Here is a 15,663-nt window from a genome sequence, read left to right on the forward strand (position 1 = left end):
GAAGGCTGACGTACATCGTGGAGTTCCCCAAGGCACGGCTTCCACAGATTTTCTGTGGATACCCTAAATATTGAAATTGTCCAGTTGTCCAATCCTAAATGCTGTTGTCCAGAATTGAGTCACTCTTACCTCAAAGCCTCTGCAGTTGCCTAGCAGCACTCGCACTGAAGTGGCTCTCCACGTGGTGCTACCTGCTGTTGCTCAGAGCAGCAGCAATTACCTATTGCTCCTGCCTGGAGAAACAGATCCTGCTAGTGCCCAAACAGTTATTAGTAGACTGGTCAAAATTACAGTATTTGGCATTTCTGCAGCACTTTTTATCAATGAGCTAAAAATCATAATGCAAGCTCCTGCCTCCTGTGCCACAGCACTCCTGTGAGGAGTATAGGTATTGTATGTGGATGGATATGTAACATATATCCATATATATAAGGCTGGGCCCTGAAGGGATTGCACAGATTGCCAATTGTTTTCCTCTGAGCTAATGTCTCCGTCCAAAAGGAGTGAGAAGATTTGTCCCCATCCTCTTTTTGTTCTCCAGATCCTTTGCTCTGAGATGAAGGTGCTCTTCTTTCCTTACCTTCATAAGCCTTTTGAGGGTGATGATGTGCTGTTTTTTTGTCTTCTAACTGGTTAGTGTGGGAAGAGTGGAATCATAAGAATAGTTGCTTTGTTGCAGACCAAGGTTAATGTTGCCACTTCCGTTTTTAAGAAGTGAAATCATGCTCTTAAAAATAATAACAACCTGGTTAATAACACTGCATCTAATCTTTGTAAAGCCAGCTCTCCACAATCATCATACAAAATCTTTCTTTAAATTTCTAGGAGAGAGAAATCATTATCCTAGCAAAATTAAAGCAGTCATAACCTATTGACTTCACTGAATTAGCATCTTACTGTTCCCAAGAGTGACGTAGTTTTGCATTTCTCTTACAAGAATATGATAACTCAGTTTCCGCTCTTTCTTCTGTACCCTTTAGTCTGGATATCAGGAGAGTAAAAGGTTCAGCTCTTCCTTATCATGAGGTTTTGCCTTCAAAATTAAGAAGGAACTAGATTCTTGCATCAGGAAAGCATCACAGTCCCTTGTGCCCATCAGAGGCCAGGGTGTGAATGATATTCAGAGTGATCACACTTGGTGTCACTCTTTCAGCTGCAGCGAGGGAGTCAGTGAGCATAAAGTCAGTGTTGAATCCTACTAAAAAAAAAAAAAAAAAAAAAAAAAAACCACTTAAAAGTGGTGGAAAGTGCCTTTCCCTTCTAGGATATGAGCAAAGCTTCCAGAGTCTGTTTATTTGGTGTTGAAAGTTTGAAAAGCGTAAGTTATCGGGCTTGGGGTATCTTTGTCTAGCTTCATGCAACTGATATCCTAAATGATCCAGTTTGGGGAATAACCTCTGGCATCAACCCTTTTAGGTCAGCAGTGTCTGTTCATCCTCAGTCAGAGAACTTGCAAAACTCTCACTGCAACTTTCTAGCTATTTAATGAATTTGCAAAATCGTTATTAAATTTCCTCTCTTCCCAGATAAGATAAAAGCTGACGAGGAGGGAGGTATAAACATTATCCTGTTCCCTGGCAATCCCCTGAGCAGGATGAAAAGGGACCAGGCTTGGAGATCTGCGCAGTTGCTGCCTGTACGTGAGGGTAAAAGGGCAGCCTGTCTTGTCAGGAGCCAAGGGACACAAGAGGCTTTCTGTGGTTGATGCTCAAGTTCAAAGGAAACCTTTCCAGGCTCTTTCCAAACTAAACAAAACAGTCTCCCGGGAAGAGTTCATGATTCCGGTTCTCTGCCCCGTGCCGAGTAGCAGCTCAGATCCCCGCCTGCAGCTGCCGGTGGCAGGAGACCAAACCAGAACTTTGAAAAGTTGCTCACTCCAGTAGTTTTGTTTTCCCTGACATCTTATTTGAAGCTCTTCATTCGTGTCTGCTGGGCAAAGCGTAGGACAAATTTGTGGGGAAGTCTCATTTTAGAGATTTTTATTGTAGGGTGCATTAAATGCCTATCTGGATTTTCTACGCATAAACTTCCTATCTGGACCTTCAGTTTGTTTTATTACCAAATAATTTGTGTTCAAAATGTGAAATACAGCTACTCATTTGTGTTTGACCAAATAAGTGGCAGAATTTTAAATACAATCTAACTGATTATACCTTGTCAGAGGGGGTTTCAAGAAGAACCTTTTTTTTTTCCTCTCATTCCACCCTTTATTCTTCCCTTTTGAGTAAGTTTATGTGATGGCTCTGCAAACATCTCCATGCAGATTAACCTTGCCTAGAGTAGTTTGCAGGTATGTTGCCCTCTGTTGTATGTGCTTGCATCCTGTTTTCTTGCAAGTTTAATCCTCCTAATCAGTTCTCCTGACTCCCGGAATACTGACTGCCTGACTGACAGCCCACTGCCAAAGCATAACTTTTTGTATATGTACAGCGTCTTCATTTTGGGGTGATAAAGTGACTATTCATATTGGTCATATATGCATAAGGGTTTTTACTAATATGCTAATTTTAAATAAATGAAGAATAATTACACTGCAACAATCAGTTGAAAAAATTCTTCTTGTTTAATTTAAACTTTCCAAGAGAAACATCGCTTTGAGATGAGTGACACTGCAAGATTTTTACTTATTGGCATTGTAAGGGACTATGCTTTAAAAAGTAACTAGCATGTTCCTTGATGTCCAATTTAGAGTGAAATTAAGGCTTCCTCCTCTTTAATAAGGTAGGGCTCTAGCACATGAGGAGCAAGCAGCAAAGAATAAGGGAAATAATAACAACATAGTGAAAACTGCCACCAAGGGTTTCTTTCCAAGAGGAAAACAGGGATCAACAACCTGAATAACTGTCTGGTACCTTGTCCAAGGACAGTTTGGCTACAGGATTGGTGTTGCTTCAGATTTACAGTCATTCTCTAACTCTTTGTGGAAGAGTGGTGGTCTAATATCATGTGCAGTGGTAATTTCAATTTTTAAGCTACTCTGTAGAGTGTTGTTGGGGTATTTTTCCAACTGGAAGCTGTTGTTATTGAGGACACGATGGCCATGGCTCGATAATTTTGGAGTTATAATTTTGCACCAACTGTGGAAATAATAGGCACAACAGATTAGTTAATGGTCATAAGATAAAGAGCACAATAAGTAACCCCCCTTCCCTTCATTCAGATCAGCATTCAGTGATAGATCCAACGCTCTGAGCAGTTTTGCTTTCTTTCCCCCAAAGAACTTGCTATAATTTCATCATTAATATCCATTAAGTTTGTGCTCCATCTATACTAAAACTGTAACAGCAAATAACTGTTTTATGTTAAAGTAAGTGTCATGTTTGGCTTCCAGTTGCTTAACAGTGCTAGAAATTAATTGGATTTTACAAGTCCCAAAAAAGTACAGCTTTACTTTTTTGTTTGCCAAGCAGCACTATAATGCCATAGAATTTTGGAGAAATAAATGGAGAGGAAATAAATAGCGCCAATGAGTATCTGATGAAATAAGAGAAAATATACCTCAATGCTGTGTATACCTTAGTATTTTGCCAAGTGGCTATGGCATTATAGATCCATGACTTGATAATCCAACCCTGTTTGCATAAATGTGCATAAATAACTGTGGCATGCTACCTGTGGGGAAAGTTTAGTTCAACGAATACCAGATTTCAGCGTCTGTTTTTGTCATAGATAGATCCAGGAGCATCTATCCATTTAACCATAATATTAGTCTAGTCTTGTCTTTAGGCAATTTATTCATTAATGGTTTTAAGAGCAGGGTATAATGGTATAAGCCATAGCATTAAACTTCTCAAAAACTCGACTGCTAGATTATTCACTTAAGGCTATGTAAAACATATTATAGGATTATGGATGTTTTTATCCTTTTATTTTCTGCATTAAAGTATTTTTAAAAGAAGTGGGGGTGCAAAACTGCAGTTTAATCTGATAGTATAAGGATTTATTATTTATGAGCTAGTTGAAAACTAAAATTCATTCTCTTTGGAGACTGAGCCAATACACTGCTGTGCTGGAAAATAGTGTTTTTTACACAACCCATTTATTTTAAGAAGTTGGATTAACAAGTCATTCTGAACAAGCTTTTATGCTTGAAATACTCTACTTTGCTTTCCATTTTTTTTCTTTTATCTGCTTTCTTTGCTCTTCCCCTTGGAGGCAGTGAAAGTGGTCGGAGCACTCCAAGTTTATCCATGTACTCAGACAGCAAATCTTCACCTTCTGTCTATCAGCAGGCTCCTAGGCATTTCCATATTCCAGGTAGGCATTCACTGCTTTGCTTTTGATCCTCAATTGCTGGCACCTGTTTATTCTCTTCTAACTGTATTTTTTTTCATTGATTTGTGAAATTAAGAGCTGCACAAAGAAAACTTCTGATGAGTGCAAGGCTGTTACCTGCTAAACACTGTCTCAGAAATAGAGGAGTTAGTGTGTTGTGTGATTATGTATAAAAAAGTTTGCATTAGTTGAGGCATAGAGTGACAGATGTTATTAAACCTGCAAGGATACAACTGCTTTTAGTGCCACAGCTGCATAGTCTATTGAATGGAGGAGGAAAGGCTGGAGGATGTTTTTGATTTTATTTTTGTTTTTCCCGTATCTGTCTACACTCTGAATTAGAGTCACGTTAATGTATACGTTATTGAAACAGATGAAAAGCTTTGTGCCACCGTACAATAACTGTTTCCTTGCATACATACTGTACCATTTTCAAGCTTACATTTAGCTTAGAAGCACAAGAATTTATGTGTACGCTGTTTAGCTTTTTCAGGGCTAAGCCCATTTACCTGCTTAGTGGAATAGTATATTAATATTTAGTTTTGAGGAGTGACTTTCCTATGAGCACACTGTAATTAGGAATTGCAGTGGAATAGTATATTAATATTTAGTTTTGGGGACTGACTTTCCTATGAGCACATTGTAATTAGGAATTGTATTTGCTCTAGTCCATAGGCCTAATTTTGACATCCATACAACATGCTATGGGAATCCAGTACTGTGACCTTGAGGGGTTACCAAAAATATCTGGAAGGCCAGCTCAGTTCTACAGCTCCAGCTATAGACAAGCTATGTAACTTCATGTGAAGGATTTCTAGTATTTCTACTGCTATTATTTCTAGTATAAACCTCTATATCTGAACATGTGCACTCTCTAATAATTAATAGAGAAGTACTCCCTTTTCAGGTGTGACTATTGCCAAAGACTTTCCTACAATGATACACGTTTCATGTTAAGTCGTGATGTAGTGATAGGTGTAGCCAGTTTCTCAGTTGACTATGAAGTAGAAATCTGTAGCTCAGATGTGGCCATCTACATACCAGTAAATGGGTGCCACTTGGGGTGTTTTAAAGCATTTTGAAGGACTATTTTGAAGAGTAGATTAGACTCTTTAGGCAGGCATAGTCAAATGATTTAAATATGTGTTGATGATGAGCAATACTCCTTCTTGTGGAGTGACCAGTGAATAACAAAATGGTGAATGACTGAGCGGCCCTTGCACAAGTTTGCGTTTCAGTGAGGAGAGGGCACAGGAGCAACCTGGTCTAAGCTGCTTGCTTACTCTTCTGTTCTTTCTCTTTCCTCTTTCTCAGAAACGGGAGTAAAAGATAACATCTATAGGAAACCTCCTATCTACAAACAGCATGGTACAGTCTGCTTTTCTCTGTTGCACTTTTTGCTCCACATCTTTGTAAAGAAATGTGTATTGAGTGCTGAACTGCTTGGCTGGAGTGTTTGCATTTTGTTACGCTAGAATCCCTATGGTCTAAAATGGAAAAGAAGTAACAAGAAAATTAAATACCGCTTTATATAACATGATGTCCAAGGGTTCAGTAAGTTCTCTGTAACTGGGATAATGATATTTTGGCTTGTTTTGATAATTCCTCTTTAAATTTGATAATTCCTAACTAACCTGAAAACATTTCCCTTATTTTTGGAGTGAAAAAATATGGTGTTGCTATCTTGTATACAGATTATGCTTTGGAGTATCTACTGTTTTTAAATAATTCTAACATTTCTGGGGTAAAAGAAAAAAAAAGTTAATTTCTAGGAGGCATATATGAAATATCTACTTTTCATCTTCAAGATTTTTGAGCTGTATAATATCAGGAACAAATACAATCACACCATGTCTGCCAAGGGCTTTTTTTTTTCTGTAGCTGATATCATCAGCAAGATAAAAGTCGGAAAATTTTGTTTGACCCAGCTACACGATTGATGTCTAAGTATCTAACAGATACAAATATATGATAGGTATGTGGTTTTGTGTTAACTTAACTCTAGTAAAAAAATGTACTTTGAACGCAACAGTAAAATAGAAACTTTCAAAATGCTATCAAAGAATTTAATAATACTAGCTACTCTTATTTCAGAATTCAACCACCAGCTTGTGAAAATCTAGATTTTATAGTCGTTCTATTTTCAGGCTTTCAAATAGGAATCCAGCACCTGAGTATATTGCTAATTAACTAGAGTGTAATGAAAAGTTAATTAATATTTAACACCAAAGCCAATTTCTTTTTTGGGTTATTAGAAATGTCAAGTTTGCATTCTTCCCCTAGTATTTCTGTTGTATGTGACTAATTAACAGCACTGCAGCTTCCGTGTTGGTGCCAGTGCCTGCTGTGTTGTTAGGGGCATTTGACAACGATCTTGGCTCACGGTGCAGACACAGTAATACAGAATTCATTTTTCTAAACTAAATTCCATTGCTAATCTTTCAAAGCAAGAATGTGGGGATTTTCTTGCTTGGAAGATCTTGGCTTCCTTGCTGCTTTGCTATCCTGTTTAACTCCAGCTGCCTTCCCAGCTCTCTGGACTTGCCATTCCCCAGGCAGTTATGCAGCATTTGGAGATTTCTGCACCTGGAGAACTGGTGGGAACCACTGCTGTATCCACCACCCAGGTCTTGTTGCAACAGGGTGCCTGAAAAATGAGTAACTTCATTTCTGCCATTTCTGATGAAAGGTGTCACTGCTGGAATTCTCCTGTATTCAGAAGCAGAGGCCAAAAAATGAAGCATGATATAAACCTGTCCTACACCAAAAACTCCATTGKACTGGTAGTTAATCCTCTACCTGGAAAAAATAAAAAAGAAGAATAAAGAGCCAGCTAAGGCTCTTTGGTGATGAAAGCAGAGGAGAGTATGCAATGCTGCTGCTCTTTGGGGCCAGTTACTAAGCAAGTGTCAGAATCTCATTTAGTGTAAATCAGAATAACGTCATTGCTTTATACCAGCTGCTGCTGTCTAATGTCATATACCATGGCTGTGTCATTTAATGTTATATATATTTTTGGCTTGCAAAAAGAACTCTAAACAGCAACTTTTTTCCTTCCAGACCATTTATTTTTATATCATATTAAAATATATCATATTGATATAAATTTTCAGTCACTCAGATGTGCAGTCAAACACTAGATTGTGTCGATTTTGCACTGTTGTGTGTCCACTAACTTCAGTACTAATCACTATAGTAGAATATCAAATTATGGAGTCAGTGCTCTCATTAGTACAAGTGTATGGATTTTGAACTTGCTTTTATATATTATGTTCTGAATAGATGTATTGAAAATATGTGCTAGTTATGTTTCTACTAAAGATGAAAACACAGTTTTCCCTAAACCAAGTGATCTAAATCAAATCCAAATGGCATTTTGATGTAACTCAAGAAAAAACAAATAGAGCAATGAACTTTGCTTCCAATAGGAAGACAAGCAGCATTTACCTTTTGCTTTGGAAGGACTCTCAGCAGAGGTTGTATAAAGATTTCTGCTAAAGCAGGAACACATGCACAAGTGATGATTCAGCTCCTCAGGCTGAAGGGACACTGGGCTAAAACACCCTGTAAGGGAGCCAGAGAACATTCCTTCGCTGAAGAAACAGTTTGAACAAACAAGCACAAAAATGTTCCTTAAAACAAAAACTGCAAGAAACTTGTCCAAGACATTTGGCTTTGAAGGATTTCAGTTACAGCAGTGCCCAGCACATTTGCTGCAGCCAGAGCTTCTGTGTTTCTAMTATAAACATCCAATTCTGGAGTGAAAAAAAGGCAGCGGAAGAATGTGGCATACGAGCGATCAGCCTGAGCTGGCGTAGGGAAGTAGAGAGCGTGGGAGCTGGGAGGTCGTTCTTTGGTGTGCAGGGATTTTCCAGAAAATTTAGTTCRAAGTTAAAAAAAGGAAGAGGTTGGATGCTGAGCACTGAGCCATCCGTGGGAGAGGTGCATATCATGCCTGGGGWTTGGGGAGAGCAGCCTGTCCCCAGCTCCAGGGAAGCTCATGCTTGCTGCTCACAGAAGATTTCCACTCGGATTTGTCTGCCCAAGGAGGTGCTTAACACAGTCAGGAACTTCAGATGGGCCTTTGCAGGCCCCTGCTGGACTCTGGACTTCTACCTGAGACCTTGGTGCTCCACTGTTTGAAGTCAGATACTGTCAGGATCCAGTGAAACCTATGGATAACCTCTGAATGGCACTTTGGATTTTTTTTTTTGGAAAACATCAAATTCTTGAGAAAAAAAATATTTTGCAAAAATGTAGCAGTTTTTCTCTAAGAATTTACGATTTCCTGAGTAGATCCATACATATAACCTAGAACAACTTGTTGGCTGCTATCAAGGACAGTTTCTGAAAACATCAGTGAACAAGGGTTAGGGCCYTAATGCAATGTAGAGTTTTTATTTTCCATCTTTCCCATCTTGTTACTGATTAAACCCCAATTAGGATATTTCTATATTTCTCTGCAGCAAGGTTCAAGTCTTTGCTATTTCTTTTTAAGAGTAATAGCGTGTCACCCTAAGAGAATGCTTTTACCATTAGTTAAATTTGAAAATCATGATTTTTTCAGAACACTTTTTATTTTTGGACCTAGCTTTGTTTTGACACATTAAACTGAGAAGAAACACTGAAATTGCAAATTTTCGCCTCTAACAACGCAGTTATGGTCGAGACGTTAGATGTGTGATAGATGTGTGATGGCACCAGCAACTGCAGTAGAATAGCAGTGGCACAGCGAGAGGTGGCCCCTGCCATTTAGAAGTAGGACAGACCCTCTGCAAACCCACTGGTGGGAGATGGAGAGGGAAGAGCTGTTCCCAGCTCGCTGCGATTGCTCCCATGACATTTAAAGGTGCAATCTGTGCTCCTCCTAACCTCTGTCCCTGAGCAGTCTAATGCAATCCTYAGCTTTTGTATTATCCTATTTTTTGTTAGTACTATATTGTTTTATCTTTTTCTTTTTTTAATTAAAACTATATCATTTTTTCTGATAGCATTGTGTCTCGTGGGGCCCTGACATTGCTCCCAAGCGCAGGCGTTGCAGACCATCACCCTATTACCATAACCTCCCTGGGACTGAAAATTTTGCTAGATCATTGCATTACACTAATATTATGCAATTAAAACTCTTTCCAGAACAACACAGAGTGATATGAAGGCAAGTAGGACTCAGATTTGGCAAAGTTATTTGAAATGGTATGGAAGTTGTCCCAAGTCTTTTCTGTTAAATAATCTCTGAGACCATGTAAAACCATAAAAAAACACATCTGATGGTTGGGAACTATTTAATAAATAGCATTTGGATTTTCTTTTCCTCGGGAAGTTGGAAATTTAAGAGAGAATAAAACAAGTAAATACRAGCAATATTTTTTGAGGAAAAAAAAAAACAAAAAGAAGCATAATAGAAAAATGGATGGTAAGGAACTATGAAATTCAGATTCAGTCTACTTTTGCTCCTGCCAGTGAAATGATAGCTGCATAAGAGGGTCAGCTCTCTCATGTACCTTCACACTCTTTATACTAAATTGATTTCTCTTCCAGAGGTAATGAAGAGGTAATACTAGATTTCTTCCTGTGTTTTTTACTCTCCTTGCCCATTCCTTGAGGAACATGACTGGGACCAGATATGCAGACCTTGTTATAGCTAAATAGCTATGTGTGTTTTCATGATCATGGTACCACAAAAAAAAAAAAAAAAAAAAAAAAAAAAGAAAAGAAAGAAAAAAAAATTACTTCTACCATTGTGCCATGAGCATGTAAATCCAACTCTTAAGTCATGATGTGTGATTTTTGCTCTAATCACTCCCCAACAGTAGCCTCCGCTCTAAAAAAAAATGTAGATTCATTATATTTGCTGTATACCTACAGCATGAATATTAACTGTAGTTACTTCAAAATCATTTAAAATAATTCTGTCACCATAGCATTACACATCCAATTTTCTCCCCAATTTTGTTTAGTTTTTTACTTTTGAGAATATATGAAACATAGTCACAGTCAAAATAAAACTCAAAAAAAGATGTATGACTTTTAATTTTTATCATTAATTTTATCATTAACTTTATCTTCTAGCAGCAAGAAGATCAGAAGGGGAGGATGGAAGTYTGGATCAAGACAGTAAGAAGGTAATGACCAGAAAGAACCAAAGGAGGGATAGATATTTCTTGAGGAAACTATCTTTTAAAATGTGTTTATATTTAAAAAYACACCTTTTATAACTGAAATAGTCATGCTGATTTTAGTTCTTTACAAGAAGACATAGAAAAACATGATCTCTACATTTTGCAGTTGAGAAAGATATAGAGATATTAAAATTACCAGTATTAAGTTCCTAGAATTTCACCTAGTATAAATATGTGCCTTGATGGTTGGACTGGTTGGACTTCTCCTGAGAATGTTTGTCAACATAGAAGATAAATGTTATCAAAGAATAAATAAAAATGAAACGGTGCATCTTTTAAAGTGGGGCGGATTTTATGTACTTTTAACTGTAATATCTATTGAGGGATTACATGAAGAAGTGCACTTATATAATTTAGTAGAWGTTTATTACAGAATAAATATAAAATCAAGTAGCCAGAACTCCCAGACTTGCGAAGCAGGAGAACTGCACCCAGATGTTAAATCSCATTTAACAGGATTTTATTTTCTTCAGCTGAAGACCAGTTGGCTTATTCTGAAAGGGGATGCGGACACCAGAACTAACTCGCCGGATTCGGACACACGGTCGCTCTCTCTAACCCCTGGAGGGGACAGAGACAACTTCCAGAGGATGCAGGAGAGCACAGCCACCACCACCACCACATACTCCCGTGAGTGCCACGTGCGCCGGGCATCCTGCCTGGTGGCAGCTGCCCAGTGTGGGATCGTAGCCCTGCTTGTGCACACAATTTCTGGTGTGCTTTGAGCTCCCATTCTCCATCATAGTTTATGTGTTGTTAAATTTGTGTAGCCATGGCCTGTAAATGGCCTTCAGATTTCAGTTATTGGAGCAATTCAAAACTCCAGCTAGCAACTTTGCCATCTGCCATATGGGTGAAAGAAGAAGCTATGTTTTTATAGTCATAGCTTCTCTTCGGAAAGCAGATCCTYCTTACTATTAAAAAAATGCCCCTAATTAATAAATAAATGTGTATATTTATATGCTACCTATTTTCAGTAAATGCAGTAGGAGAACCTTTTATGCCTTTCCTGCACTAGCTTTGAGAAATTCTTCTATAGGTTCCAAGTTTATCAGACAGGTTGTTGCCTTGCACTAATCACTCCTTGATATAAAGTCCATGTATAACACTGAATGTTAGTAATGTAATTTCTTTTTCTTTCTCTCTTTCTTTCTTTTTTTTTTTTTCTTTCTCTTCTCTTCTCTTCTCTTCTCTTCTCTTCTCTTCTCTTCTCTTCTCTTCTCTTCTCTTCTCTTCTCTTCTCTTCTCTTCTCTTCTCTTCAATTGGGATAAAGGATAAAGAATGCTTTGTTGCAAAGATTAATTTAGAATAGGCTTTTTTATTATTGTTCACAGTTGTAGCTTTAAAGCTCACAGACATTTTCTGCATATAAAAGCTGGCTGGAGTAACTGAGTATTTTTACTAGTAAGTGTTTATCTCAAGCCCACATATACATGCCAGTTTTCAGTACCAAAAGCATTTTATACATGTTTCTCATTCAGCATTTCAGGAAGTCCAAAAATGTAGGAACTGATCATGAGAAGGGGAGTTTGAATTTTACTTTTAGGTTGCACAAGTGACCAAAAATAGATTAAATGGTTTTAACGGGTAACTGAGCTACTCCCAATCCTGCCTCCTCCAATTTCCCTCATGGACCAATAACAGGTCATCTGGGGAGACAGGCTGGGGAAGGAGTTTTCCAAAAGAAGGTATCCAAGGCAAGGCAGGCCTGGCAGCCAGGGAAGACTTGTGGGCATCTCGGTAATGGGAGAACTGGCTCCCTCAGCTTCTATTAAGGAAATTATGGCTTAGCTCTGCAAGGAAGAGGGAAACCAAATGCAGCAGAGTCTGTCACAAGGGCAGAAGAGGATAAAAAAGAAAAGTTTTTTTTGATTGTCAGACTCACTGGTCTGATGATTTCTTAATCATCACCAGACACATCATACATGTATACATTTTTTTTTTTCAAGCAGAACTGCCTCTTCTAAATGTCGAACACATGACATTTAGAAATCATTGCACAGAAATGCACACCTGAAGTTTCCATTGCATCTATCAGGTCCACGTAGAAGCTTTCTGGTGGTCACAAGAATATTGCTGTATCTATCACTATTCATCTACATCATCTTTTTTTATTTATTTATTATCTTGGGAATGTAGAACTGTACAAACTAGAAATGTGTAATTAACAGTTTGTAGCATGGAGCTTGATGATGATCAGCGGCATCGAGGGCTCAGCAGCAGAACCTGCATTTCTTTATATCCAGCTGCTTCCTTCCAACTTGCTCTGAACTTCTCATTRCGGTACTTTTAAGAGCATGTGAAAAGTAGCTAAGCAGGTTTGCCGTCAGCAGACTTAAACAGACAGGGTTCCCCACTGTAGTGGAAAMTGTGTGCACCAATAAATTAGGAAAGACTAAAATCCACCTCATCCTTCATTCTCCCTTCCCTGCAACCACATTTTTAATGTCTTAGTTGTTATGACCATCACTCAGGATTTCCCCATATCTCTATATGTAGATATTTAATAGCTAATACATAATAAATATGATTAAATAATAATAATAAAATGCTGTACTGGAAAAAGGGGGAATATCTTGTATCCTTGCAGAGAGTAGCTGGTGTTCATAAGGTCCCTGATGGGAATGAAAGATCACTTTATCTTGGCTAATTATGCCATAACGTTTGAATTAAGAATACAGCTGCAGTTGAGCATGATAGTAAGAGTACGTGGCTGTTGGCTTTTGCTAGCATGTTTTCCCTTTATATTAGGGAAAAAAATAAAACAGGAATAATCAAAATACAATTTATTTAACTTTACAAGGAAGTTAGTAGGAAGCGGAAGGGAAGTAAAATACTCTCCCATTGCAGCCAGGGGATCTTTTCTTGCTGGCTTTTCACTCATCATTGAGGCTTTATTCTCCTCTTGGAATTTTTCCAAATGGCCACAAGATGTCGCTTCTGCCCTTGGATGTAGCGCAGAATAACCCAGCAACCCGGGAGAAAAGGCCGGGACTAGCAGCTCTTCAAGGAACTACCGGGTRTTTTCTTTGCCTTTGGGTGTTTTCGCCTGATCCACACAGAGAGTTCCACTTTTCCACAAGACCACAGCGATTCCTGACATTGTGGCTGTCCATGGGGAGGAAAACTGATCCTTCCCTCTCCCACCCTCCTCTGGAGCCCCTAATTATTGCACTCCTTGGTGGCTTCAGCACCAAGATTTTACCCTGTAACATTTCTTCAGTCTTTCTGGTCATGTAAAATTGGGGAAAAGTATTTGAGATCGAATTGGATTTCCCTGTAGCAAACATGCCCAGAAATTGAACCCTGTATCATGTTCAACACCAGTGTCCTTCTCCAGAGAATGAAATTTTTGCAAAAGTTTTGCAGTGTTCACTGTCTCTTACCTTCTTTACCCTCTGCTGCCATTATAATTCAGATAACAAGCAATAGGAGGCTGCCACTTTTGAAATGGAATAGGCAATAGATCCATCTAATTCTTTGTTCAGCGCTAACTCCATTTCTGTGACAGGGATGGGAATGATCCTCTGCACAGCCAAAGACTGCTTGTAATCTGTACTATCCCTCCAATGACTTATGCTTCTAAAGCAATTATTTTGTTTTATATATTATATATGTATATATACATATCGCCTCCATTTTTCTAGATTAAACAAGTCAAGCTCTTTCCTCYGTTGAGCTTTCATTGCTGTGATTATCTCGCACACCATTTCCCTAACTGATCCAGTGGAATTAATTTCAAACTGATGAACTCTCAAATAATAGACGTTTGGATGTTCTAGGAGGCTCACATGTCTTACAAAATTTCATCCCATTTCTGTTACTGTAGCGTTCAAGGTTGTCCCAGCTCTTGATGATATCCCARTCCTCTTGTACATTGGCATTGGTTTATAACTTTGCAGAGACAGCAGGTTTTGTTACACATCGCTATTTCTGGTGTCCAGATTATAGGTGAAGATATTAAGCAATTTTAACCAGTCCATGCAGACCCTTTTCTTGTTCAGCACACCTCAGTTCTCACTACTCCTCTCTCATGTTATGTTATTTCCCTACCTACTGTATAATTCTTCTGGKAAACACCATCATCTCCCATTTTGCTTTTAATTTTGCATGTGGCAACATACCAAATACGCTAGCAATACTTCATTAGATGAGAGTCAAGTTTTTTTCATGCAGAAGTCTCATCTTTTAACAAAGAAAACTACAAAGTCTAACATTTTCTTTACCTTATGTTAAACCAAATGAATCTATGTGAATTACAATAGCAATTCTTTTTTTTCTGCAATTGATTTGATGTTTGCTTCTCTGTTTTTGTTTAGTCTTTCCTTAAGACTTATATTGTAAGCAAACTGACAGTTGTACACCATCTTTTTTTTCCTTCATAAATATAAGAAAACGTTGTTGCTATTCTTCAGTGATGCAGGAAAAATATGAGTTATGGGTCTTGTGATTTTCTGTGAGTTAGCTGAGATTATCAGCTCCCTGTTTAAAAGTACATTAAGCACCTTGAATTATATTTCTTCGTGACTGTAATTTCTTTGCTAACACTTGTCCCCTCAGCTTTTTCCTCCTTGTATCTACCCTTTGCTCCTAAAAGCTGAGGTGAAGCGCTCATTGAATGCTGGAGCCCTACCTGGATTACCTTTCATTCCTGTGTAATGACATCACATAACTCCTCAYCGATCCTATTTCTTTTCTTGCTCTCTTATGCTGTACATAGCTGGAAAACCTTTTTCTATTTGTTTTAGTATTGTTTTAGTTGTTTAACTCAGCTCCACTTTTGGCAGCTTATCTCACTTTATCTCAGCACTTGTTGAGATCCTTGCTGATCCATCCTTTGTTTTTCATTCTGTGTGCTTATTCCTAATCATCTCCTTAGGCTACTTATTAATCTGGAGGGGTCTGGATTTCTTTTTTGCATTCCYCTTTGGGCACAGATTGCCAGTGCTTTTGGCTGAAGTACATTCAGTTCTTTGTGTTAACTCTTTGCCTCAGTGTTTTGAAGAGTACTCTAGTGCCATCAAGAATGTTTGTTGCGGGTAAATGTTTGCTCATCTTCAAACTGATTCAACTTGTTGATCACCTAGTTCAAGGTTATTTTCTGAAGTCATCAGTCCTATACAGTTCTAATTTGTATTAACCCAAAAGTAATCCAAAGCAAATTTTTTACCAATTCAGTGATAATAGCAATATCAGAACTTTTTTACT

General features: G+C 38.2%; 1 protein-coding gene across 11 annotated transcripts in view; it reads left to right on the forward strand.

Annotated features, from left to right (window-relative positions):
* The window catches only part of ABLIM2 (actin binding LIM protein family member 2), a 126,271-nt gene that overhangs the window by 93,183 nt on the left and 17,425 nt on the right, over positions 1-15,663 (forward strand). For 7 of the 11 annotated variants that reach the window (XM_026034078.1, XM_026034077.1, XM_026034081.1 and 4 more), the window contains 4 exons: positions 4,156-4,257; positions 5,590-5,643; positions 10,345-10,397; positions 10,928-11,084. In XM_026034078.1, the coding sequence (XP_025889863.1) occupies positions 4,156-4,257; positions 5,590-5,643; positions 10,345-10,397; positions 10,928-11,084 (366 nt within the window). The remainder of the gene's footprint in view (positions 1-4,155; positions 4,258-5,589; positions 5,644-10,344; positions 10,398-10,927; positions 11,085-15,663) is intronic. The other 4 variants (XM_026034087.1, XM_026034086.1, XM_026034080.1 and 1 more) reach the window with 3 other exon arrangements.

The sequence above is a fragment of the Nothoprocta perdicaria genome, unplaced genomic scaffold (genome assembly GCF_003342845.1).
Source record: "Nothoprocta perdicaria isolate Ctin4 unplaced genomic scaffold, notPer1 scaffold_14, whole genome shotgun sequence".
Lineage (NCBI taxonomy): Eukaryota > Metazoa > Chordata > Aves > Tinamiformes > Tinamidae > Nothoprocta > Nothoprocta perdicaria.